At 41.0% G+C, this 26,387-nt stretch overlaps 1 protein-coding gene across 1 annotated transcript in view; it reads left to right on the top strand.

Annotated features, from left to right (window-relative positions):
* slx4ip (SLX4 interacting protein) overlaps positions 1-26,387 on the top strand; it is a 46,997-nt gene that overhangs the window by 19,207 nt on the left and 1,403 nt on the right. The window contains exons 5-7 of the mRNA XM_079559794.1: positions 7,279-7,338; positions 8,983-9,074; positions 25,610-25,716. Coding sequence (XP_079415920.1) covers positions 7,279-7,338; positions 8,983-9,074; positions 25,610-25,716 — 259 coding nt within the window. The remainder of the gene's footprint in view (positions 1-7,278; positions 7,339-8,982; positions 9,075-25,609; positions 25,717-26,387) is intronic.

The following is a 26,387-nucleotide window of genomic DNA, read 5'->3' as shown; positions in this document are numbered from 1 at the left end:
CATTCCCTTTTATGGTGTGAGTCCCAATGGAAGACTTTTTACTCCTCTAGATACAACCCAGATTTATATGTTTTAGGCCTTTACTTTTTTTTTTTTGTTGTTGTTGAGGGATTTGGTTTAGCTTCGGGCCAAGTTATATTTGTGTTTCTTTGTGCAAAAAAGTTGTTTTTTTATTCCCCGTTAAGCTTTGCTTTTCGTTTATGCTGCCATATTTACTTTGGGGATATTGTCGTGCATCACATTTCAAAACAATTCATCACAAGCGTCCCCTGTAGGAAGTACAACTAATCTCTTTAAGCTTTTATCCCACTGTTTTTCAAACTGTGGTACGAAAGTTTTCTTTATTGTGGTCCCCCTCATGATGTGCTTTTGTTTGGATTTTAAAACTATTCAAAAGATGAGGTAGCATATTTTATATATTTATCTGAATGAGATTTATTCATTTCTTTGCTTGCACAGTCCAAAACAAAAAATGATTGCAAAAGTACATTAGTCATGGTCTTAATTTAGCCTAATTTAGCCGTGTTCTGGTTCTGATTTAGTCTTTAGTTTTTCATTTTGACACAGTCGGTCATCTAACACAGTGGTTCCCAACGTTTTTTGTCTTTCGTACCCCTTTGGCCTTTCAGTGGTCAACCGTGTACCCCTGCCTCAAGGGTGTAATAGTTTATTTTGAAAGTAATTACTTAAAAGTGGTACTAGTAAGAAAAAGGACAATGTTGCAGTCAAAATTAACCTAAAATTCTCCCAAAGCAACACATGTTACTGAAAAATATAGCCTTTCCTATAAAAATTATGTTACATTTTCCCCTTTTTTCAATCTGAAATAGTTCCAAGTACCCCCTGCTAGGTCCTTGAGTACCCCCTGGGGTCCTCACATTTGTTTAATGGAGTGCACTGTGTTATATTGTATTGCAATCATTTCATTGCGACATTCAATACTGTAAGTGAATATGATAACTTTCTTTCATATTGCGCAGCCATACTTAAAGACATCTTTTATTCCTTGCGTCGGCCTATTTTAGTGAGTGACTCTCTGCGGTGGTACGAAGTGGTAAGTGAAAAGTTTGAGAACCACATCTTTTTTTTTTTATTAGGGGTATTGCACCACTGTGGTCCAAAGTTGCCACAGAAAAGAGGCCGCTCAGTCCCAGAGGAGGCACCAGCGCGCTGTTTGTGAGAGAGAGACATGGATGTAAGCTTAGCACGAGAGAAACCAGGCTCCACGCCAAGAGCAACTCTGTGCTGTGCAGGACGTTATAAAGTCAGAGCAACAGCTGATGTCTCGGGCCACGCTGTTCGCATCGGTTCCCAACCCCGAGTCCAGACGTCCCCTGTCAAACTTGTCCTGGGAATTGGCAAGCTGCGAGCCACCAGGGAGAGAGCGGTGAGAATAGTTGGGGAGCGAGGCGAGGATAAAGAGCCTAAATCAAAGCTTCAGAAAACATTGAGAAGCCATGAATGCTGCAATGAAAAATGTTAGTTTCCTGGTCTTTTCTACGCCCCGAAAAGGCAAAGAAAACAGTGATACACATTCACATTCCTCTGCGTAAAAACGTCAGAAATGGGCACAGGCCGACCAATGGGCGGATTCTTTAGGGGCTATTTTTGTAGTGAATCTCCTTTAGGTTGACCAAGTAATAAAATGAATGCTTAGATGAAACAAGATCAAAGCAGTTGTACTTCTTTACCATCAATACCATTATTACTACTACAAGTAAGAAAATAAGTGTTTGTATTGAACTTTCAAGTATGTTGAACAAAATGGTAAGGGTAAAGCTATCTACTTCCCACCACTGTGTTTTGGTAACTTATTTTATTACTGAGACAAGCTCTGCAACTTGTCCAGCTAATGCGCTGAAGCTTATGAGCCCCACTTGTTTGTTTTCTTCTAAATCCACTCTAGACTTGAAACCAAACAAGGCCAGTTTGCCAATTTAATTTGAAGCTAATTAGTGGATTGTTTGCACTTAGTACGGCAGCAGCTGGATGGGGATCTGAAATGCACAGGCAAACAAGCATGCAATTTTTTAGTACTTAAGAGAGGAATGTTTAGAGTAGCTGTGCCAATTACATGGCCTCGGTCCAAGGGTGCATGTGTTTACTTGTGGAAAATTGCATTTAAACCAACAAAACCCCAAAGCAGTGGATAATTGTGTTGTACCTGGAGGAAAAGAACTGCGGCCGCTAATAAGTGTCTGCTGATGTCGGTGGCTTCAGCCCGGTTTAATAAAGTGCTGTGTGTAAGAAGTCTTTGTATGTTTTCAATCTGAGTTTCATCAAAGCTCCAGCAGAGGCAAAGCCAGCCGAGGGCCTGGATGTTGTACTTGCTCTGTATGCTGTTCAAAATAGTTAGTCTTTTCAATCTCATGTTGTCAAGAGTAAGGGAAAAACAACAACAACAAAAACACTGACATCATATGGGCCAAAGATTTAATGGATCATGGAAAAAAATGAAACTCCCAATATGGAGGTTTCATAAGGAGCAGTTCTCCCCAAACCAAGGCATCAGGTCAAGGGACAACCTCAATAACATTGTTAGGTGCAGGTATTGGTCCATTTGAATTTCCCTCTGTCCATTTTCACTATCAATAACTAACACAAATATGTGATCTCTTACAAAATGACACCTGCAGTCCCTCAGTTTATGACCTGCACTAGAAAACCAGTGCGCTGCCATTACTCACTGACCATCGGACTGCACCGTAAACTGTGGCAGTTTGTGCCACTGTGGCTGTAATGGCATGTCATTATGTGAAGAAGTCAAGCTGACTCCTTTTGAAGACAATAATTAGATGCTTTAAAAGTGCAGTCTCGCTGACATTGGCTAAACTGCAGGGAAGTGTTCACACAGGCCTGTTTCATTGGTGTCTGTGTGGCCCTGTATTTCAGTCCTAATGCATTCAGTGGGACATATTTGTAGTGTTAAGTCAAGGTTTTGAACCAGATCTGTCCGGAGTGTTTTATGGGAAGAGGACAGCTCCTGTCTGTTGATGCTGGGGCTCGGGGTGAAACCTTGACATCTAAATGTCAATGTTTTTCAATGGGAGGCAGCCCTCGTTTAAGCAAAGTCCCTGACACTTCTCAAGAAAGCTTCAGTAGGTCACATTTTTCCAAAACAATGACTTGCGTGCAAACTTCAGCTATGATAATAATAATGTATTTGATTTCATGACACCTTTCAAGACTCTTAAGACCGGCTTGGAGGTAAAAATGACAATGTAAAAAATACTACATAAAGACAGTCTTCAGTGTCAGTGGCATGTCATGTTTCAGTCAGAAAATATACATACAGTGCCTCTCGAAAGTATTCATACACCTTGAACTTTTGCACATTTTGTCATGTTTACAACCCTAAACATAAAGATTTTATTTTGATTTTTTTTTACTGAACGTTCACACACAAGTAACAGACAACTGTGAAGTGAAAGCGAAATGATACATGATTCTGTTATTTTTCAAAAAATAGAAAAGTGAAAAGTGGGGCGTGCATAAGTATTCATACAGCATGAATGAATACTTTGTGGAACCCCCTTTTGCTGTAATAACAGCACAAGTCTTTTGGGGTCTGACTCTACAAGATTTGCACATGTAGAGAGTGACATTTTAGCCCATTCATCTTTAAAAAACAACTCAAGCTCTGTCACATTAGAAGGAGAACAGCAGTTTTCACATTATTCCACAGATTTTCAATAGGATTTAGGTCAGGACTTTGACTGGGCCATTCTAACACATTAATATGTTTTTATTTAACCATTCCATTGAAGATTTAGCTTTGTGCTCCGGGTCATTGTCCTGCTGGAAGGTGAATCTCCGCCCCAGCCTCAGTTCTCTTGCTGACTCCAGCAGGCTTTCCTCCAAAATGTCTCTGTATTTGGCTCCATCCATCTTCCCAACTATTCTTACAGTCTCCCCAGTCCCCGCTGAGGAAAAGCAGCCCCACAGCATGATGCTCCCCCCCGTATATTTGACACTGGGGATGGTGCACTCAGGACGATGAGCAGTGTTAGGTTTGCTCCATACATAACGTTTTGCATATTGGCCAAAAAGTTACATTTTTCTCTCATCTGACCAAAGCTCCTTCTTCCACATGGAGCTGTGTCCTCCATATGACTTCTAGCAAACTTCAAACGGGATTTCTTATGGCCCCCTTTCAATAATGGCGTTCTTCTTCCACTCGTCCATGAAGGCCAGATTTGTGTAGATACGACTTATAGTTGTCCCATGTACAGATTCCCCCAGCTCTGTGGCAGGACTTCACAGCTGCTCCAGAGTTATCATGGAGCACTTGGTTGCATTTCTTACCAGTGTTCTCCTTGTTCAGTTTGTTAGTTTACGTGAACGGCTGTGTCTTGGTAAGTCTGCAGTGGTGCTTTACACTTTCCATTTCTGAATGATGGATTGAACAGTGCTCTGGGAGATGTTTAAATCTTGGGAAATCTTTGTATAACTTAATGCTGCTTTAAACTTCTCCACAGCTTTATCCCTGACCTCTCTGAAGAGCTCCTTGACCTTAATGATGTTGTTTAGTGACCAATACACTCCGACCACAGCTCTGAGGGCCTAAAAGAACAGCTGAAATTAAACTATTTAACCGTTAGGCCAAGGTGTGAACATTCTGGAGTTATGAGGAATGTTTTAAAGGCAATTTAATGCACTCAGAAAATGCTGTATGAATACTTATGCACGCCCCACTTTTCACTTTTCTATTTTTTGAAAAATAACAGAATCATGTATCATTTTGCTTTCACTTCACAGCTGTCTGTTACTTGTGTGTGAACGTTCAGTAAAAAAATCAAAATTAAATCTTTATGTTTAGGGTTGTAAACATGACAAAATGTGCAAAAGCTCAAGGTGTATGAATACTTACGAGAGGCACTGTATATGTGGGTTTATAAGGGGTGAAATGGAGTTTGCCATGCACAAAAGAGCTTTGACTCTAAGGCAATACTACTGTTAGTAAGTCTGTAAAGTCTGTAAATTGTAATACATCCATGCAATGTAGTCGAATATTGTTTTTGCTCATGTAGTCATAACACAATACAGTAACCTATAGTACATCTCATGTCCGAAGTACTATTTTTACTGAATCGTCACAACAGCATGAAGAGCACACGACATGATTACAGTAAGACCTGCATACTGTAGCTGCATTTTTGCGCATTAGCCTGATATTGATCTCTCAGCAGTGCGTTCTGTTAGCTTCCCAGGACCGCGGTCTTGTTTACTCAGAACAACTGGATGGCGTGTTAGCCATGGCCTTGCTTTTAGTCAACAAATTCCTGGCAGATTAGGCAACAGGCCATCGTTTCTGCCCAGTGGATCTGACATACCATGACAAACATTCCATGACAAATAGAGCAGAGACAGCGCTCGCTTAAACCGATGCCAGAGCAGGAGGGCAGTGCAATTAAAAGGGAATAAATGCTTTCTCACTCCATAAATGAGCTCATGTGAGTGTACTGGCCAGGCCCGCACACTGAGAAAACACAGGAGTACGGGTAATGTGGAAATATTATCACGTCCAACAGGCCAAAAGACATCCATGTTGGGCTTTTGGCAACAGTCGTCTGCGCAAGTGTTCGGAAATACAGTTAAGTCCCAGCTCTGTGAACTAAGGGCTGACTGATACATTTGTTCATTTTATTGCACTTCCCATTCATAAAAAAAAAAAAGTCCCCTCCTTTCCTATAATCATGATTGTGATATCATTTTCACATTGTCTTTGTCCCATGTTCTCCATATGGTAAAGCATTACATCATGACTTTCTGAGGGTTTATTGCCTGTTTTTGTGGGTGGCACATTTTAAGTCATGATGCCTTACTAAACTATCACTGCACTATAAATGAGAAAAATGTGTTTTCATTCTGTCAGATCGAGGGACTTTTTTTGTGCCATTCATTCATAACTATGAATGGTGTTAGTTTTGTCATTTGTCTGTATTTATGGACCTTGAGGCTGCCACTAAAGATTATGATTAGGGGGGGAAAATCAATGATTGTAGCTAAGTTAGTGAATCAAGAAGTAAATTGTATTTGGTCATTATTGAAAATGTGACATAAATCAGCTTTACTTTCTTTGCCCGTGACTCCATGTGGGCACTGCAGCCGTAAATCACAGCCGTGCTCATCAGTTACTAAGCCTTTCTTAGAATGCACTAATCCAATGCCATGTGTGGAATTTAAATAGCCTTTCATTAGCCAAAACGATTTGTGCATGAGCCACATTATGTCATCACAATAACATTTGCTTTTCTAATGCCAACGAGGCTGTTTTGTGCTTTGATTGTTGATTGTATGTAATGAGTCTTATCAAGCTAATGCAAACCAGTGGTGGAGGAAGTGCTCAATATCTTTACGGAATTTCAAGTAATAGATAAAGGAGGCTTGCAATTTGTCACGTGTACTCAATTACAAATGTTCTTGAAGTAAAAAAAAAAAAAAAAGAAAATTACCACACGGATCCAACAAGTGAAGTGCTTTATTTTATTCTTTATTTTGAGGAATAAAAAACGTACAAAGAGTACACACAATAAAACACACAATTAATTTCATTTAGAACATTTAAGAACAGAAAAATGCTTTATAATGAACTTAAATCCAAATCTTTATTCTTGAGAAGATTCTCTTTTGTCCTTGTAGGGAAATTTGTGGTCTGTTGTGGTCAATAGAGTTCAGGAAAATCCACCGTTACCATGGAGATTCGCCATGTTTGTGGCCATTATGGCGCATTCATGTGCAGCATGGGGTGCTCGTTTTCCTGAGATGTGACATCATTGTCCCCAGTTGGTTTGTGTTCATGCGGTTTTTATGTGGAAAGTAGGGATTTTGATGTCATCACATAAAAACGGTCTTTTATCATTGATTAGCGCTAGCTGAGCTAATAATTTAAATGTGTTAGCATCTCAAAGGCTCGTCTTGACCTTAGTTCCCCAGTCGTTTTCCCCAGTTGAGCGAGCGTTCGCGTGCATTATCCAACTGGGGAAGTCGTTCGCCCAAGTTCCCGAGGACCGCACGAACGCACCATGCATTTTCCATAGGCTAATATTAGCTAAAAACAGTATAAAAATTACCTTTTAAAATCTCCATTAGTTTATTATTGCTCCAAATCCCATGATGCTTACCTTGTCATCTAGAACCATAAGACAGAACAATAATGTTTTTTGCTTTTAAATTTGTGTTATTTGAGCTGAAAGTTTCTTTGGTGCTGTCCCTAGCCCCAACAGACTTTTTTTTATTTGTTCCACCACTGATCAAACGTTTTTGTTTTCTTTATAGGAAATGGTTTCAACTTGGCGGCGAACTTCCTGAAGCGCCACTCCAACCTCCGATGCATCGGTAAGCATCTTTATGGCGGTATGTACAGTACAGTAAAGCCATTCCTCTTGCTCCGATGACTGTATTCCCCGTATTTTAATGATTCATAAATGGACGTCTCTAAGGCTCATATCCAGCCACATTTCCCACAGAAAATCCCAGTCAGCCCCTGCGGTCGGTGTGTTGATTTTTCTCCCCCTCACTTGTTTTTATGTCCGGTCCCTACCTGCTTCAGACCAGCCTGCTATTAAGTGCATCCCCTGAGAGGCTACTGGGAGTGTGAGAGAGACTGGGGTATGTCTGTGGAGGGCAGTAGGAATCTCGCTCCACACCTCATCTAGAGCCGCCGACCCCTGGCGACCTCTTCATGGGACCGGCATGGTTCTCTTCCTGTCTGTACAGTTAATATCTACACCCCTCGGGCTTTGTATGAGGAGACAGTATAGGGATCTGTTGCAGAATGTATTGTTTCTTTAAACCACTATTTTGTGTGACGCATACATGGATTCACATTTTAATATACAAATTACATAAAGGAAATAGTTTCACCAATGCAAGTTGAGCTTAGTGTCTTTTAACGTAACGAAACTATACATTACTAGGCTATGCTAAAATGATTATAGACTTCTATACAGTATAATTACAGTGATTAAATATGACTACATTCTTCCATGTTGTGCAACCAGATGAAAGCTTGTCTCTATACATTGAACATATTTCTTTAAACATATTAATCCAAATTTTAAATTACAGACTATACCGTGAGCTGTACCAAACAACTTTACATGATTGGTTTTGAAATTGGGTCTCCACATATGTACAACTACATTGTTGGAACATGTTTTATTATGTCCGCTAGAGACATAATAAATAAGGTAATAAATCCTATTAATTTGTTGTGTTTTCAAAAAAAATACTAAATTGTAGAAGTCTCTCACACTGTGTGGCATTTTAGACCTACCTAATGATAATTGTTAGTTTTTCTGCATCTAGGCTTAAGTGATGTGGCCTGTTATAAATGATATGCCATTATTCCCCTGTTTGGAACAACAGCAGACAAAAATAAAGGAAAATTAAGGAGATAAACAGTTAATAATTGGTTATTTTTCCATGGGCAAGAAAATAAATATGGCCAAGCCCCAATGTCCTCCATAACTTGCTGCTTTGTAATCTTAGCAGTTTACCAAAGTTATTATTGTTGAGATTTCACCTTTTTTGTGGACCTACATGTAATAGAGCATTGGAAAAAGTCAAGTACAAATGAACTCTATCTGTAAACTTGAAAATGTGTTTCAACCTCATTCAGTACATAATTTTGATTTAAAAAGTCCTTTTCCTCTTGGTTCCTTGATGTGGTTTTATGTTAACAACTGCTTCCTTTAAATGTTTTATGTGACCATATTTTATTGTATTTTTCTAGTCAGGAGTACTACATGTGATCCAGTCGTTTAGTAAACATCCAAACCCTCTCATATCTCATGCAGCTTATGGGCCTTATAAAACTCCCCTAAACTGTCATTATATTTTCTGGCTGCAGAGACATTGAGTGCGTGGTGTTTGTTGATCGCTTGACCACATTTCCCTGGGTCTGACTCCACGTTGTAATTAGAGGTGAGGCCGAATTATTAACGGGCCGGCTCTGCTCTGTGTCTGTCTGCCCTTCAGATCTGCGCGTGTTTCCGGAGCGCTTCGTTGTGTGTGTGCGCTGTCCGGAGGATGCCTCGGCGGCGCTCCGTGGAAACTCGAGCCGGGCCGCGGTGAGTGCTGTTTATACTCCCCCCATTTCCTTTCTGCTCGCCGCCTGGCAAAAAAAAGAGTCCTGCAGCACGGGTCGGGTCTGAGAGTGCGTGTTATTATAGGGACGCGCTGCCAAAGAGTGGTCTCACTTTATCTGTAATGGGTTTAAGTGTGAAACGGAGGGGGCTGTTAACCTGTCAGGGCGAGTGAGAGGAGGGGACCAGGGGTGGAGTCTGAGTTTGCAAAGTCGCAAGTTTCCGGAAATTTCTGCTTTTTACTTGTATTTCCTCATTAACATAAAAATCACAATATCATACTTTGGAGGTTTACAATTTTCACACTTTTCACACTTTTTCTCGTGGGGGTAAGGTTTATAATGAGTTGTTTTCCTTGTCTTTGATCATTTTTATTCCATTTAATTTGGTTGATTTATAATACACTGCCTGACCAAAACAAAGGTAACACACTATAATATTTTGTTGGGTCGCATTTAGCTTTGATTACATTTTTTGCTTCAATAAGATTCTGCAAAGTCAAAAGATATAGGGCCAGATCTTGTGGCGGCGCACGGGGCGGCGCAGGCTCTTGGCTAATTATTTTCCGAGTGGCGGCGCTATATGTGCCATTCGCCTCCGCCACCTGTGAGGGGGCGTCACAAGAGGAGGTGACTGCACTGATGGAAACACGGCTGACATTCACTTCCTCGTTTACATTGCGCTGTCTAAAAACTTTATTTACCCCATCGTGAGCTAAACGATGTTCACGTCTCGAGAGAAAAAGAGCTACAGCGTCCGCTGTGGCACGGATCGACCCGCGCTTGGCGTGAACGCGAAGCAAAACAAAAGCACATGTTCACCCCACACAACCACTCTCCTGGACGCGGAGTCGATCTGGTTGGAGGAAAATGTGTGTGTCTCCACCCACTTAAATGCGCTAAGTCTGGAGTGGCAAGATCACAAAGTGCGCTCCGACTGAGCGCATAATGTCACGCTATCATCTCCGTTTTGATGCACAAGATCGGGCCCCAAGTGTTGCGTTCACTTTTCACCACAATCTTGTATTGATGATTGGAGAGTGTGACCACTGTGCAAAGCCTTCTCCAGCACACTCCATAGATTCTCAATGGAGTTAAGATCTGGGGCCAGATTTCCCACCTCGCGAAAGGACAGCATTGCTCAAAACGCGATGTCATCTTGCATGTGGCGCAGCTTTTGCGCTATGTGCCTGGAGAGGGCACTGCTTATTTACATAAAAGGATGTCGACTGAGGCGTGGTTTTATTACAAACAGCACATCACATTCTTTTCCACGTTTATATCGCGCTGCCTTGTGTTCTTCCTTTAGCATTTGCATTATTAGAGGAACAGGCCACCGTTTTTTCATACTGAGATATGTTCTTACCTGAGCGAGTTGATGCGTTCCTGGTCTTTGTGTGTGGCCGTGAAAGAGTGTGGTAGTTTCCAACCTCACCCCCGTTTGGAGGAATATGCTGGGAGAGGCCAAATGCTAACAAGTGCTTGGTCGTTGTGCGCGACTGAGCGCACGCACAAAGACCAGACAGGTATACATCAACTTGTCTAAACTCAGGTAAGAACATATCTCAGTATGGAAAAACGGTGGCCTGTTCCTTTAAGATTTATTAGGTCAAACGTTTTGTTTGTTTGTGTCCCAAGCCGGTCCCGCTGTTGATGTCCCATCCCTTCCCCTCGCACGAGTCTTGTTGGAGGAAAAAGGTTGTTCTACATAACATCGCCATTGGCCATAGGAGACTGTACTTCCCCTAATGCGCCAGGGGAGACACAAAATCTCACATTGCGCCCCTCCTATAAGCGGAGGGATTAACCTGGTCATTCAGGATGTTCATGTAGTCAGCTGATCTTATTCTTTGGGCACATGTTGCTGAACCTAGACCTGACCAACTGCAGCAACCCCAGATCATAACAGTTAAATCTAGATTGCTCATACAAAATTGTGTTGTTGTTTTTAATGACAATGATACTAGCATTGATTGATTGATTGATTGATGAGGTGACACCTTTTTTTTTGTCAGGCAATGCACGAAGAAACTGATGCTATACTATTTTATTCTGCTTGATCCATCAGTAATACAGTTTGTTTGATGCTGACAAACACTCGATTGCTCTGCCAAATCTGAAGTGTTTTGAGATTCTCTGAAAGTAAAGTAAAAACAACAGTGTCTACAGTGAAAACACAGACAATGTGACTTTTGCAACTGCGGCTCAGGTTCGAACAAGCCTCGACCAAAAGTTTCTACCGTTTAAATACATGTTAAAAGACAGGAGCAGTGGACCTTATCTTGACCCTCCGTAATGTCTGGTTGCGCAACTTTTGAACATGTCGGTTCCTCGGTACGGGATTTGGCTTGGTCAAGCACTTAATGTCGTTTTCCTGCATTTTCACCAAAGCGTAGTTCAAGAGTTTATGGAGTTAGACAGCACTTTTTTTTTCAACCACAGACTGGGTTTACAGGCAATTTAACGTAATCATCTGCATTTTCATGTCATGCGCCTTGATTGATGGGACTCAGACGTATCCGGGCAATAATTTCTAGTTTGTGTTTGTGTATCATCTCGCCTGCTGCTCGTAGGTCGCTATAAGCACAACAGTAGTTCCCCTTTGTCTGCATACGTTTATCTTTGGTCAGCGCTCATTTGATCCCCCCTCTCCCAAGTGCATTCTGGGAAAACATGGTGGAGCCTTTCACCTTGGCACCGACTTCAAGGCCCGACATCTCTCGCCGCACATCCATGATCAGTGGCCCTTTGTTTTTTCTACGGGCTCTCTGCTATTGTTTCTCTTTGAAAAGTCTCCGCACTCTTTGCACACTTGGCTTCCAATGAAAGCAGTGATTGTAATATTTTTAGTGGAGCTAGAGTCGTCAGTGAAAAGTTCAAATTGTGTAACCAATTTTCCAGTTGAAGGAGGCATTGCTGTCGATTGCGTTCCCCGCGCCAGGATGTGGTTCTCTGGGCTCCTGCGCTACAAGCACGGGGAATTGGAGGGTGGGAGTCTTGTGGCCAGGCGTTCTCGATCCCGACCTCGAGTGCGGTTTCGCTGAGGGAAAGATACCAGACAGAAAGGCTGAAGTTTTCACATGACAAAAACAATCATTTGTTTACATCCTCCACTCACTTTAATATGTCGGAAAAGTAAGTTAGAGCAATTTAATGTTACCAAGGAAAATCGGGATTCTCAAAAACAAAGGTTAAACGGTGAGTCAGAGCTAATATCATGCTGTCGTGTTGAAATAATAGGATGGTTTTACGCTGTGGCGGTCCAAGTGCTCAATGTCATTACCTGAGTAAAAGTACAGATGTGTCCTTTCAAATATTACTCCAGTCAAATTGATACTTAAAGCCACATTGCAGACCTTTTCATATTGCAGTAAGAGGCTGCACTGTAGGAGCAACTCAACTGGATATGTACACAAACACAACAGATCCTCCTCCTAATGATGGGCTAGACGCCAATAATGGTATTTTTCAAATCAAATCAAATTCACTTTAAGAACTTCATTTGCAGAAGTGCCAGTACAGGCCAGAAAAAAAACATAATCAACATGCGCACTATTAAATGCATTAAAAACAGTATAGTGGGCCTGTGATAGACCAAGGTCCACACAGTCATTTATTCAGTAGGCAGATGGAGGATCTTTGGAAATCTGGGTTCCTTTCCTCAGAACTCTGGAGTCATAGATGCTACTGAATGAGTCCTGCTCCTGACCCATGATTTTATTGCTGATTTTGATGATTTTATTGAGCATGTTGCGGTGGGTGAGAGTGAGTGAACCAAACCAGACAGTGATGCTGAATGTGAGGATGGATTTCAATGAAACATTTGTAGAAAGAGGCGAGAATGGATTGGTGGACTTGGAGTTTGCCGAGCTTACGGAGAAAAAAGAGGCGTGGTTGACATTTTGAGAAAATATGAGTTTATGGTTGATTATGGAGCCGAGGTATTTGTATTAATGAACCTTTTCAATTATTTTGTTGTTGACTGTGAGTGAGGGAGAGCTGGAGTGGCCATGTTGGAAGTTAATGGTCGTTTCTTTGGTCTTGGATACATTTAAATCTTGACAGTTCTCCAATCCGTGTGTGTTTGTAGTGTCCATGATAACTGAATACTTGATGTAGGTTATACCTGGGGCGGTGCTCCTGCAGTCGCTTATGTCTACAGAGTGAAGAGAAGTGGAGAGATGACTGAACCTTGAGGAGAACCAGTGGATATTGTCCTGACAGCACTGAGGTGGTCGGATGAGGTTGGGATTGGCATTCATCTGGAGCGGCTTACGATGTTAAATGCACTTGAGAAATCCCGAAATTGTAATGACTTTTTGAAATAAAGCATTTGGAAGAGGACCTTTGGCTAGTCAAAGTAAGTATGCAACATCTCCATGGAGACGAGCTGGTGATATCCCTCTGCTTTAGGTATTTTTCCACAGATAGAAACATCTGCATAGACATAAAGACTTGTATTATATTCATCCCACATGCAGCTTTTGACAGTGAGACGTTAAGGTCCCAAAAATATGCCATGTTTTCCTGTGTTTTGATGGGACTGTGGGAGGTTTTGGTTTGTGTTGTTATAGAGCTCAATTTGTATGAGTATTGGGGCAAAAATTCCTCAACCGCAGTGGAAATGTCGACTCATCAAATTAGCACTTTTCATAAGGTCAGGGGGTGATGCTGCGAGAGGGAAGTGAGGTGACATCATGGTTGGCCTTTTGTCCTGAGAAAACTGAAGCTCAAACGCACGAGCATGCCGTATGTGTCATTTATAATGCGGTTCAGTTTGATGTGTGGGTTTAGTCGCTGCTAATCACAGCTGAAGCTTGTATTTTGGATGGTACTGAATAAATGCTTGCTTATGGGTGCAGCGAATTCAGTTCCTATTTGACAACTACAAGGCGAAGGGTCATTTGCCTTATAAATAGACCATCACATTGAAAGTCTTTTAATGCGCTAATACGAAGAAAAACAAAAGACGGATCCTCTAAAATGGGTCAGTCCAGTACATTGTCACCAAGTGAGCAATTATTGGTTTCGGGGCTGTTGTAAAAGTAAACACATGAAAAAAGAAAAAAAATCAGTAAGCTGCTATATAAATACATTCAATTGCAATCCACACATATGGTTCATCTCAATTATCAGATTGGGGCTTTTGTGTTGAATAGCCCTGGATCGTTTTTTTTATTAGAAGTTTCAATTTAAAATTGTCTTGTTGACATTTGTTTTTAGTTAAAACCCAATGTGTTTAAAATATTAATAGAATTTTTCAAAAATAGAGATGAATCAATATGAATACTTCAAAATTCACAAACAAAGGAGTTTTTAATGTGAGCATGTCACCTCTCCAAAGACCTGACTTGTGACTTATAACTTCACTGGGAGCGGGGACGTCTCCATCTCGTCTCCATGGAGATGTTGACAAAAGACTGCCAAATATGAGATTTAAGTTAATAAGTGCTTAATGCAAAAACAATTTTAACATTAGCAATTGTGTATTATGACTTCAGTATGCACGTTGAATGTTATTGTTTATTGTTGGTGATCCCGCACATGCGCACTACGCACTATCAGCACAGCCCACTCAAAACCTCTTTAATATCTCGATCATCAGTTTAAGACATCCACGGGCAAAACAGACCACCTAACAACAAACTGAAAGAATCAACTAAATTGGAGCCAAGGATCACTATACTACACTATAGTCTAAAGTTATTGTTAATAGTTTTTTGTCGTCCAGTTTAACAACTACATTTACGCTATAAATGTATTATCATAGTCAGCACTTAAATTATTAAAATCACCAAGGTTCACCAAAAGAAGATGAAAGCATCCCCATAATTTGGACATAATGACCTGTTGTGCATTTAGAAAGTGCTTGTTTCAAGAGCCTGACATGTGACTGGACTGTCCTCACTTGTGCACCATGAGAACATCTACTGTGAGGCGTTAGCGGACACACCATGTAGGCACTTGATGGCAGTAACCTATTTGTGTCTGTGCATGTGAAGTAGGTATTTATATTCTTTCCTCTAATAACGTGAAGTGAGCAAATTCCTCTTTGCTTTCCTCTCTTTCCTTCCTTTGTTTATTTGTGTTGATTTTGTCATATTTAGCCATATTTAGCACCATCATGTTTTGTCAAAAGTTTTGAGCTAATTTATTATGGAGTACGAAGGCCCTTTGCCCTCCAGTCGACACCGCGGTTCAGAATCACGTGCGTTTAAAAACACCAGTAAAGTCGATGATAATAAAAACATACCAGCGCATTTGATCAATGAGGTGTAATTACATGGTTTACAACTGTCACACTGGAACACACACAGGCCAGGTCCACACCCTTCACGCTCCAGTTGTTACATTATGTTGTAGGCACAAAGCTCGTAAAAAAAATAATTGCAGAACATCAAGTAATGAACTCGATAGGCATTTTTGTGCAGGGCATTCGTTGGTCGAATACAAGTAGTCCACCTAACCCCAACAGTCAATTTTTAACATCTATTAAGCATCTGTGGCCTACTTTGCCTTAACCGCATGTCACCGCACTATTTCCATAATTGTGTGACTGGATTTATGGATATGCTGTTTGTTATTACTATCATATTTCAATGCTTCTTTGTGGCTTGAATACTGAATGCTCTTGTCCTCCCAGCTGCTCCCACATCTGCGCCTCTCACATCACCAGGCTCCTTCTCTGATCCAGCCAGAGGACCGTATCAAGCCTGACCCAGAAACCTAGACTAAAGAGCGCATCGAAAAACGTGCTTCCTTTGCATAAAACTGAAACAAACAAACTCCTATTTATTGTCTTTTGTAATTTGTTGAACCTCAAGGCGCATCTGAAACCTCGAGCGTTGTCCCACAAGTTCGGAGGGAGGGCGGCCTGGGAAAGAGCGCAGTTTCGTCGGGTTGTAAGCCATTGTTTTGCAGAGTGGGCAGCTGAGGTGAGTGGCGTGCTGGGCCGCAGAAGTTGGGATCAAAGGCAGTGCAGATGTGTTTCCAGTCCCCCTTGCCCCCGTCTCTCTCTCCGAAGCCTCTCTCACTGTTTACTCATGACCTCAGCACGCCTGGGTTCTTCACAGCTCGCTTCAGCCATCGGACATACTTTCCCAAGCGCTCAATTTGTCTGTCTGCTGACGACCTTTCTTCAAGATACCAAACCAAACCACCAAAATATTGTTACCCAAGAAAGAATTGTGTGTGCTTTCATTATTGTAAGGATGCAGTCCTCTTTTGTAGCACTAAGATGTGGTGATTGGAGCGAGCCGCCTATTGTATGAATGCAAATCTGCCCCTACAGCGTCTCTAACCACGCACCAAACTTTAAAGATGCATTATGCAGCTTTTTATGTGAAAAAAAAAAGTTGATATTTGTGTGTATTTTACCTTGTAGTGACCCAGCAGCTGTAGTGTCAGCATGATGCCTTTACTTTGGTCTCTAGGACGCTCCAGGGTCAATTGTTTGGAAGGATTTCATGGCTGACCGGACCCTCTCACCAGAAAACCTACAAAACAAGTGATCCTGGAGCATTGTAGAGACCACTGTGATCGAAAGTAAAGCCGCCATGCTGACCACTCATACAGCCGCTGGGTCACTACAAGGTAAAATACATACAAATAGCAACTTTTTTTGGCATTAAAAAATTGCATAATGCACCTTTAAGCAATTCACATTGTTAGAGGACCCTTGTAGGTCAACACTATGACAGAGATAATACGACTTAACTTTATCCTCTAACAACCTTAACAAGGACGAGTTGGGTTACACAAATGTCTTGCGTTTTCACTTTTACCTTGTTAAAAACCCTTTTCTCAGATTTGTTCAAAGGAGAATATTTGGTGGTGGCCTTAGCACTCCTGGGTGTATCCTAAAGCTTTGTCATGAGAAGCTTACTGTAAGAAATGTTCTATTTTAAACAAGCATGTGCCTGTGCATGTTTGTTGACTTTGTTGCAAGGACGGTGTGGTGAGAGCAGAGCAGGAGTGGTGGGTGGAAAGAGCAATGGGAAATTTGTGCACTAACTGCACTGTGCCAGAGAAATAATATAATAAAACAATACACATACCAACATACTCCAAAGATATTTAGTGCATATACTTTTAACAAGGCAATACTGTTGTGGTGCCCAGTAAACCTCAGACTCTAGGACATTTTGGTTGAGGAGTATATGACTTTTTTTTTTCTCTGAGATTGAAAATACTGATACTGATACATTATAATTGTATTTTCTTGGCCTTTTTTTTTCTACCCCTCTGCATAAACGCGATGCTGGAGGCCTTGTGCCCAAAATACAGTTGTGTTATTGTTTGCTTGTGCCAGTTGGACGACTCGACTGAAACAGCAGTGAACTCTTCAAAGCCTCTCCGTGGAAAGAATGATTTCATTTTCTTAATTTTATTATGGCAAGAAAAACATTGAGCATTTTTTGTTGTTGACTGGCATGCTTCAAGTACATCAAACTGTGTGTGTTTGTCTTGTGAGACAGTGCTCTTTTATTTGAATATGGCAAAACATGCCGTCGTTTATAAGCAAAGAAAATGTTGAATGGAATGCAGTGATTTCTGTGTGGAGTATTTCTTCCTTTTCTTTTTTGAGCGTTCATGCTGTTTGATAACCAGCCATAACCCAGAGAGAAGCCCGTTCGCACTCGAAGCAAACATTGAAAGATCTGTTGAAAATTAGAAGAAAATTGACAAAATTAAGGCCTGAAATCTCATTAAAAAGCATTAAATTGGATTCAAACTGGCATTAAAACTAAATTTATTGGCAAATTATGACATCGCCTAACAAATTTTACAGCATAAGTTCATTGACAATACCAAAACAATGGCCTTAAACATGTTCCACTGTCGTTTTGGCTGAAATTGTCCACATTCTTTAGCTTAAAATTTTACCTGTTTTGTCCAGTTCTCATTCCTCTGTTTGCAAATCCAAAGAAATGAAATATGCACCAATTTTTTAGTTTTCATTTGGGGCATTAAAATATTGTGTTAGGGATTAGAAATTGCATTAAAAAGCATTAAATTTGACTTGCTTCTGCCAGTATAAACCCTTCTCAAAATCTCTCCCAAGTTCCAGCTCTCCATTTTTAGAAACTAGTGCAATTGACCTTCCTGTAATCCAAGTAATGCAATAAAAACCTTATAAAAACAACCCACCCAGTGATTTGGAGGCACCTTACAAACAATCCAGACAGGGGGCTTATAGTTTTAAATTGTAAAATAACTTAATATCTTAATGTTGCGTTTAGGTTAGCGCCAGTAGCAACATGCTTTTCTGAACTTGTCAGTTCGATATAGACCAGACACCTTTCATTATATGGGATATTTTGGAATAGATGCTCTAATTTCATCTGTGAAAGTAAAGCCAGTGTGTCTTTCATCAACAAGTTTATAAAAAGTTTGCATAAAAAAACATCAAATCACTCAACAACAAACAACTTTTATTTGAAGTACTGTGAATGAAGTGGCCAACTTCATTCATCTTTGTCAGGCTGCATCTTGTTTTTATTTTGGTATAACCCCCAGTGCCAGAGCACAGGGCATGAACAAAACAGTTTATTTTGCTAGTTCGGAGGGTGGAGCTAACCCCGGCTGACCCCCGCAACCTTTTGCTCTAGATTATCTTTGAGAAAAAAAACCTCCAACCCAACTGAGAATCACATGTTAAAGCTTCCGTAAGTCTGTTATTCTCTTTCTTTGTACAAAATACGGTCTTTAAGTGCTTGAAGTTCACTGCATTACTTTAAAGTTGAGCCGCGCACAATGATAACACAGGTAATCTTGGTATCTGTGCTCCTGCCCTTATCGCAGATGGCAGAGGGGAACGCTCTCATTCCCCTGTGTTTTATGGGGCATGTAGTGGGTTATCTTTTTGAAGTCTTTTCCAGCTACTTTGTCAGATGTGCGAATCGGTACCAGTATCTTCTTAAAACCCTGTGATTCATTCACTTTATTCTCACTGCCCTTTTGCCAGGCTTATCATAATCCCATGTCCAGATGTGGCGCCTAGTGAGTGGGCAACCGTTGATGAGCTCAGTGACCAGAGAGGGCGCTGTAGCTCTACTGCGAATAGACTAATAAATATGGATCATGTTATAGTCACATCATCAGAATTTTTGCTTTTCAAAGCACATAAAATGAATCAATCAATCTTTCAGGACTGCATGGCAGACTGCCAGTTTCTATGAAGACACGAGCCTCCCCTCAATGATCACCTTTTACTTTCTTTTTTTTTTGTCGTCCCAGTATAATTGTACATTATATAGATCTAAAAGGGGGATCCTCCAAAAAAGTTTTAAAGGAAAGGACAATATTTCTGTATTTTTATGTACTTTAACATAAACAATAATTTTTGTCATAATCTTGGGGACTAGAATGCTCGAGCGCTCCGGGCGTGATGACGAGTACCCCTGTCATAAGACATTTCACAAGTACTAAGCACTAAATGGGATGAGTGTGTCAGTCCAACTATGACGACAACATGTCGCTCCTATCAGAACACTAGTTCAAGAATGTATAGCTTTATGTCATGATTCTTCCAGAGAATTTTGCACAACTCTTGTGCAAGTTTTTCACCGTTTTGATTTATGTTTGCATTTTTTAAAGGGGAAAGGCAGTCGGAACAGTTTGTAGCGTAGGGTGGTACCTGCCCTTGTTACTGTTTAAGTAGTTTACTCATAATCCTATATTAATTTTAAAAAAAACTATCTATATATATACATATATACATATATGGATATGTCACACCATTTTTATTGCTTACCACTTATAGTAGAGCCTAATTTGAAACAATTTATGTGAAACTGCGGATTAAGAACTTGCAGTAAAGTCTTCTAGTTATTATCATAGTTATTGAGTCTAGAAGGATCTAGTAATGAATGAATGAATGAATGAATTGCTATATAGACCAGTAATAAGCATGAGTGCAGGGGTTAGCGCTGCTTCACAGCTAGAAGGTTCAGGGGTTCGATTCCCACCGGGACGGGGCCTTTCTGTTTGGAGTTTGCATGTTCTCCCCATGTCTGCATAGGTTTCCTCCACTACCACAAAAAACATGTACAATAGGTTGCACGGTGGCACAGCGGTTAGCACTCGTGCCTCACAGCTCAAAGGTCCCGGGTTCGATTCCCACCTGGACGGGGCCTTTCTGTGTGGAGTTTGCATGTTCTCCCCGTGTCTGTGTAGGTTAGTGGTAGGTTATAAAAACATGTGCAATAGGTTAATCCTCCAGCCAGGTGTTTCTGACCACCAGCCTAGCTCCACATCATGGAGATGGGTCCCCGAGCGCCGGCCCATGCTGGCAGCTCACTGCTCCTACAGGTCGCCCCATGCAACACTGAGGATGGGTCAAATGCAGAGAACTAATTCCTCTACAGAGATTTCTCTACAGAGATTAATGCAGGATAACTTAACTTAACTCAATCTTCCAGCCAGGTGACTCTGCAGTGTCGAAAGATGGGTCAAATGCCGAGGACACATTTTGTTGTACAGTTGTTTTTATAATAAAGCACCTTAACCTTAAAGGGGCTAGATGCAAATTAGCCATTGTGTACTCACTACTGCCACCTCAGGTCGTACGTGTAACTGCAGCTTCTATATTAAGCTTGTGCATGATGGCACTTCGGACCCGAATTAACACCTTTTTGAGTTTTAGAGGCAGTTGTGGTGAACAGGTCTGGGCTCATTCTACACCATAGGACATTGTTGGAACATGTAGGGGGAAGAAAAATACTTGATTTTAACATTTTCAAACTCTGTATAGTCTCTTTAATCTTATTGTTCAGTGTACCTTTTACTTAACCAATTTTCCTTGACCTGTATCAAAAATAATTCACTACGAACACTCCTTTCCTGTTCACAGGACATACTAAAATATATGTATCTGTCTTACAAGATTAGGCTGCCCGCTTTCCCACACAATGCTCAGCTTTTTATCTCCATGGCTCGTGATAATTACAAGGTGCATTCATTCGTCCACACCCTCGCACTTGAGTTTTTAATCCCTCGACTTTCTCCTACGCAGCATATCAAAACCCTTATGATTATTATTCATCTTTGTGCGTCTTTCTGCCCCTGTATCCGTGGCCTCCATCGCTAGATCCTCCCGTTTGAAGTTTTGCCGACAGGAACTGAAAGCCACTAAAAGTTTCCCATCGTCCCCTGTTGATTTTTCTTTCATGTTTGGATTTTCAAACAGCATTTATTCATATTGAGCAGATGAGGAGACGCATCAAGGCCTGATGATGCAAATGGAGGCACCCACGTCTTTCACAGAACTCGTTTGAGACTGCTGTGACCGTACAGTCTCATTGTTTAGGGCATCAGTTATTGCCACAATACTAGAGATATGTGTTACAAATGAGATATAGAATTAGGATTTTGGTTAAAATGTTCAGATTGCTATAGACTTATCAGCAACAGGACATGTTATTACATATTATTAGATGCATAGATAGTGGCACAGCAGCTCCTCCGGTGGTTTGGACGCACAGAGTGAGAGCAGAAGTAGAGAGAGTTCTGAAAGCCACTTTGAACTATGAGAATGAGCGGACGATGAGTACCTGGAAGGCCAAGGAAGAAGTGTAGAAAAGTTATTGAAGAAGACTTGGCCAGACGAGGCATCACTGAGGAGCTGGCGAGGGATCGAAACACATGGAAAAGAGCGATCACACGTCCAACCCCAAATAGGAAACAAATGGACGAACAAAATGGAAAAAAGATGCGAATCGAAAAAGATTCACTATTAATATCTGCAACATCTTTATTCGTTGCTTAGTTACATGTACAATTAACACAATGCTATCAGATATGTGGCCCAAAGTACAAATATTCATGAGAAATCAGTTGTGGGGCGACAGTGGCGCAGATGATAGATCAGGTCGCCTCATGATCAGAAGGTCGGGGGTTAGAATCCTGCCTCCTGATGGTGCACACTGTCCTTTTGTCCATGGGCAAGACACTTCGCCCACCTTGCCTCTGCGTACATTGGTGTATGATTGAGAGTGTGAATGGGTGACTGGTTCCTTGCTGTAAAGCACTTTGAGTTGATCAATAATCAGTTAATCGCCATCATCGGCTTAAAAAAGAAATATATATAGAAGATCAAGTACCATCTGAGACCTAACAGAATTAAAGTGTAGTATGTTTTTAATGAATTAACTCTTTTGATTATGGTTCATTTTGATTAATTCTTGAGCACTTGTTTATATAAAATGTATTGTACAATGAGATATAGCCAGCACTTCTCAGTTAATCGATAATCGTTTGGTAAGGCGATCATTTCTATTACAGAAATGGAAGAAAATGCGTGTCCATAGTCCCAAGCAGTGATGATTCTCGAAAGACAGTTCTTCTCAAATCCCAAACTTAAGTCGTGGGATCATTTTCAGTGGGTCATGAGCCTTTTCCAGAAATGACAGCCGATGAATCATTTAGATCATCAATCATTTTTGATAGTCAACCTAATCAATCAATGCCTAAAACGATCCATCCCTGTGAGGAAAGACTTTAAATGCTAAATATTTGTAATAGAAGCTGCACATCACACCACAAATATAGAAGATGCAGCGATACGTATTTAGTTTGCTCTTTAAAAAGCCAGATCACTTTTTTTGTATCCTGTCATTTTGCTCTGTACTGAGAGACTGTGTGAATCCAGTTGTGGCCCAGACTTGGTTGCGTAGCGCCTGACCCTCTGCCCACTCTCCTCCGCTTCGGGACAAAGACGCGCCTGTCTCGAGTTTCCTGTGTGGGACTCTTCCATTTGTGGGACGCCGGGAGACTTCGGAGGTCCACTCTTTGTTGCATTGTCGTCTTTTCTGTCTGCCATTCACGTCCTCGGTATCTTGTCCCTTGTTCCTTGTCGTGAGTAGCCGCCCACTACCCCTGTCGGACGGGCCCCTCTCTCTCTCTGCCCCCTTTCTTTTGGCTTGGCCTCTTTTACAACGCATAGACCAGCGAGCAGTTGCTAGGGTCAACACACTACACCCAGCCACAATGCCCAAGGAGTCTCTGTTTGGGATCGTTCCACTCCCCCGTGTTTGTGGGGAAATGCCAAAACTACTATTACAGCTATTGCAGAATATTAAAAAAGGGTCATAGAGGACTTGTCCCGGAATTCACTGCAACTGCTAATTTTCCAAGCCGAGCGCTGGGCAAGAGCTGTACCAATGCAACGCAGTTATGAAACCTTCGCACTAAAGTTTGACTGATGTTATTTCAGGGTTTGACCAATGCGGATACCAGGAGAAACTTGCACCCGTTGAACTTCAATACCACCGTGCAAATAGTTCTCCGTATCGGTTTTCTTTTTCTAGTAGTTGGTGTTTTTCTAGTGTGGAATTATTAATCAAGGTTGTATGTTTTCTGGTGCAGCCAAGCCGAGATAGAGTACACACGTTTGTCCCTCTGTATCCTAGTTAGGACTGAGTACCTTCGAATTTGTTAGGGAGGAACCGGTACTTAAAGGAGCTATCCTTGATTTTTTTATTTTCTGATATTGGAATAACATTTGTTTTGTCCTTTAGTATATGGTAGAAGCAGACATTTATCCAAAAAGTAGTAGTAGTAGGCATTTTCTTACAGTGAAGTGACAGAAAGTTGTGAAACCTGGTTTAAACTCAGTCCCTGTGACGAATTTTGATGTTGTAAATGCATTAGGAATGTTTGAGATGACTTTGGCCCAGAAAATAGCAATTTAAAAAATTGAGGTATAGCTCCTTTAAAGAGTACAAGCTTATGGTGATGTTTCTTATGTTGTTTTATTTCTCCTATGTTATGTACAGCATAAGAAAAGCCCTTAACCTCTTCACCCCTGCCTTAACCGAGTGCATTTTCTCCAATTCAGCTTTACCCAACTCTAAAAGGTTCCAGCTTATAGGCCAGTGTAACGCCTCATTCGAAAGCTAAGACATACGAACTCATCTAGATGACGCTCTTTTGTTGGATTTTCATTGTTTTTTGGTCACTTTTTTGTTGTTCTTTTGTGGGTTTTTTGACACATTTTCATCACTTTTATGTTGCTGTTTTTTTTGCCTTTTTGTGCCGTTTTCGTCACCGATTTTTGTCACTTTTTGGTCACGTGTTGGTCGCTCTTTTGTTGCATTTTCATACTTGTTTTTGTCTCGTTTTTGTTGCTATTTTGACCATTTTTACCAAGAAACTTTTAGATTTGGGTAAAGCCAAACTGGAGAAAATGTGCTTGATTCATGTGGGGGTTAAGACATTAATAAACTCTGTGAAACATTGCCACTTTTAAAAAATTCATAGCCCAATTGTATAGTTTTGTTTCAAGAGATTGGAATAACCACTTGGAGAATTTACATTTGGTCCATGCTTCATTATTCACTAGAAAACAAACAAATACAAAGCAATGTTTTTTCTGGAACAACCAAAAACGTCTTAGTGCTGTTAGTGCTGTTCCAAGACCCGCTAGTCATCAAAACAAAATATATTTTAAATAAAGTATTACGTTTTTTCGTGCCTGTTGGTAGTAGCACTTCTTTTTTGTTCCACTCACTTTTTGGGGGGCTTTTTGACGATACCCATGCAGTGATTTGTTTATTTTGATTTGACGTTTGTTCTTCTTCAAGCAACTCTATTCTTTTATTCGTGCTTAGAACAGCACGAGAAGCACCGTCTTTTTGTGAGACGATTTAGAAAACATTGAGCATTCCTCTAAAGACATCTTCTGTGATATGTGTAAATGAAACTCAAGCCTGTGCATTATTTCTACATTAGACTTTATCTGTGGGTTGGACAGGGGGTATTTGACAGGCTCTAGGTTCTGCTTGATTTCCTCCAGTGCCCGTCCACTCATAAATCCAGTCTGTTCTGGCTCAGTCATTGAAGAGATGTGTAATTAACCTCCATTAGTGGCCTGTGGAGGGCATTTGCTGGTGAGATCCAATATTTGGGCCAGTCCTGGTTCTGCCTCAAAGAAATAGCCATTATTCATCAAGTGTTATGCTCGAAGATTGTGGTGGACTATCATATTTTTTATTTATTTTTTGCTTAACCACTTACTTTTTAACAGTTATTTTAACTATGTTTTTGTTGTTGGATTTCTCTGCACATCCTGTGGAGAAATGCCAACCACTTCACTGCATCCTATTGTGATTTTACTTAGAATGGAAAGTCACACTCATAATCAGAAAAAACAACAGTCGTGCATATGATTTCACCTCATAACCCCCACCTTAACTGAGCACAAGAGTCAAAATAGCGCCAAAAACGAGACGTAAACAAGGATGAAAACACAACGCAATGATCGTCACAGCCCACAGATAGAAATGCAAAATAGAAGATTGTTGGTTTGATATTACCATTGTGCCCCTGAGCAAGTGATCTGTGGGGGTTGTATTGCTGACACAGTTTTCCAACAAATCCATAAAAAAAACAGTTTACTGCTGCTAGCCCTGGTTTCAACCTGATAACACAAATAATGTGTTCATCAATGTTCAATGTGTGCATCTGGTGTTGCTAAATGATAGTTGACTTGTCCCTCTTTGTCCTCTCATCCTCCCGCAGAAAGAGCTGAGTGAACAAAGTCGATCTGAATATTTTTCCAAAGCGGCCGAAACCCAAGAGCCTCCTCACATCCCCACAAAAACAAAGAAAACGGGGCTTCAAAAGATGTAAGTATGAGCAAATAATACAGAAGTTTCCAGCCCACCGGTCAAAGAGGACACTCGTGTAACTGTCTGTATCCTGTTTAACAGAGGGGAAAAGAGTTCTTGAGGCAGTACTTGTGCTATAAACAAGTACTTGGTGACAATTCAAAGTACTCAAGTATGGGTAAAAAGTACTCTCATTGATGAAATAACTGTTTCAGCTGTCTTTGTAACCTCTAACCTTGTGCCTCCAACCTTGGACGAAACCAAATGTGCATAACTCAACGAACAGTATTTAAAGCAGAACTAAGTAACTCATGCCCCTAGAGGCCGTAAGCGTCACTGCAGGTGTTGTAGCATAACAAGCAAGACAAAGGGAGAGAAGGATATTGTACATCCAATTGCACAATGGAGATAATCTTTTTCACTCAAACTGTAAATAGTGTTTAAGTGGCGCTAGCCCGCAGTTAGCTTTGCCCGTTAGCCTGTTAGCTTCTTCCTCGTGATTCTATTAGTGTGTATTGTAGGCTCCGACCCGGAGGGAGGAAAAGTTTTAATTGTGGTTTTCTGGCCACCCTTGCAACTTCCCTGCCTCTGACACCTGCAGTGGCGCTTATGGCCTCTAGGGGCATGAGTTACTTAGTTCTGCTTTTAAAGGAACAGGCCACCGTTTTTCCATACTGAGATATGTTCTT

This window comes from Gobius niger (genome assembly GCF_951799975.1).
Source record: "Gobius niger genome assembly, chromosome: 7".
Lineage (NCBI taxonomy): Eukaryota > Metazoa > Chordata > Actinopteri > Gobiiformes > Gobiidae > Gobius > Gobius niger.
This window is presented reverse-complemented; position numbering and strand designations above follow the sequence as displayed.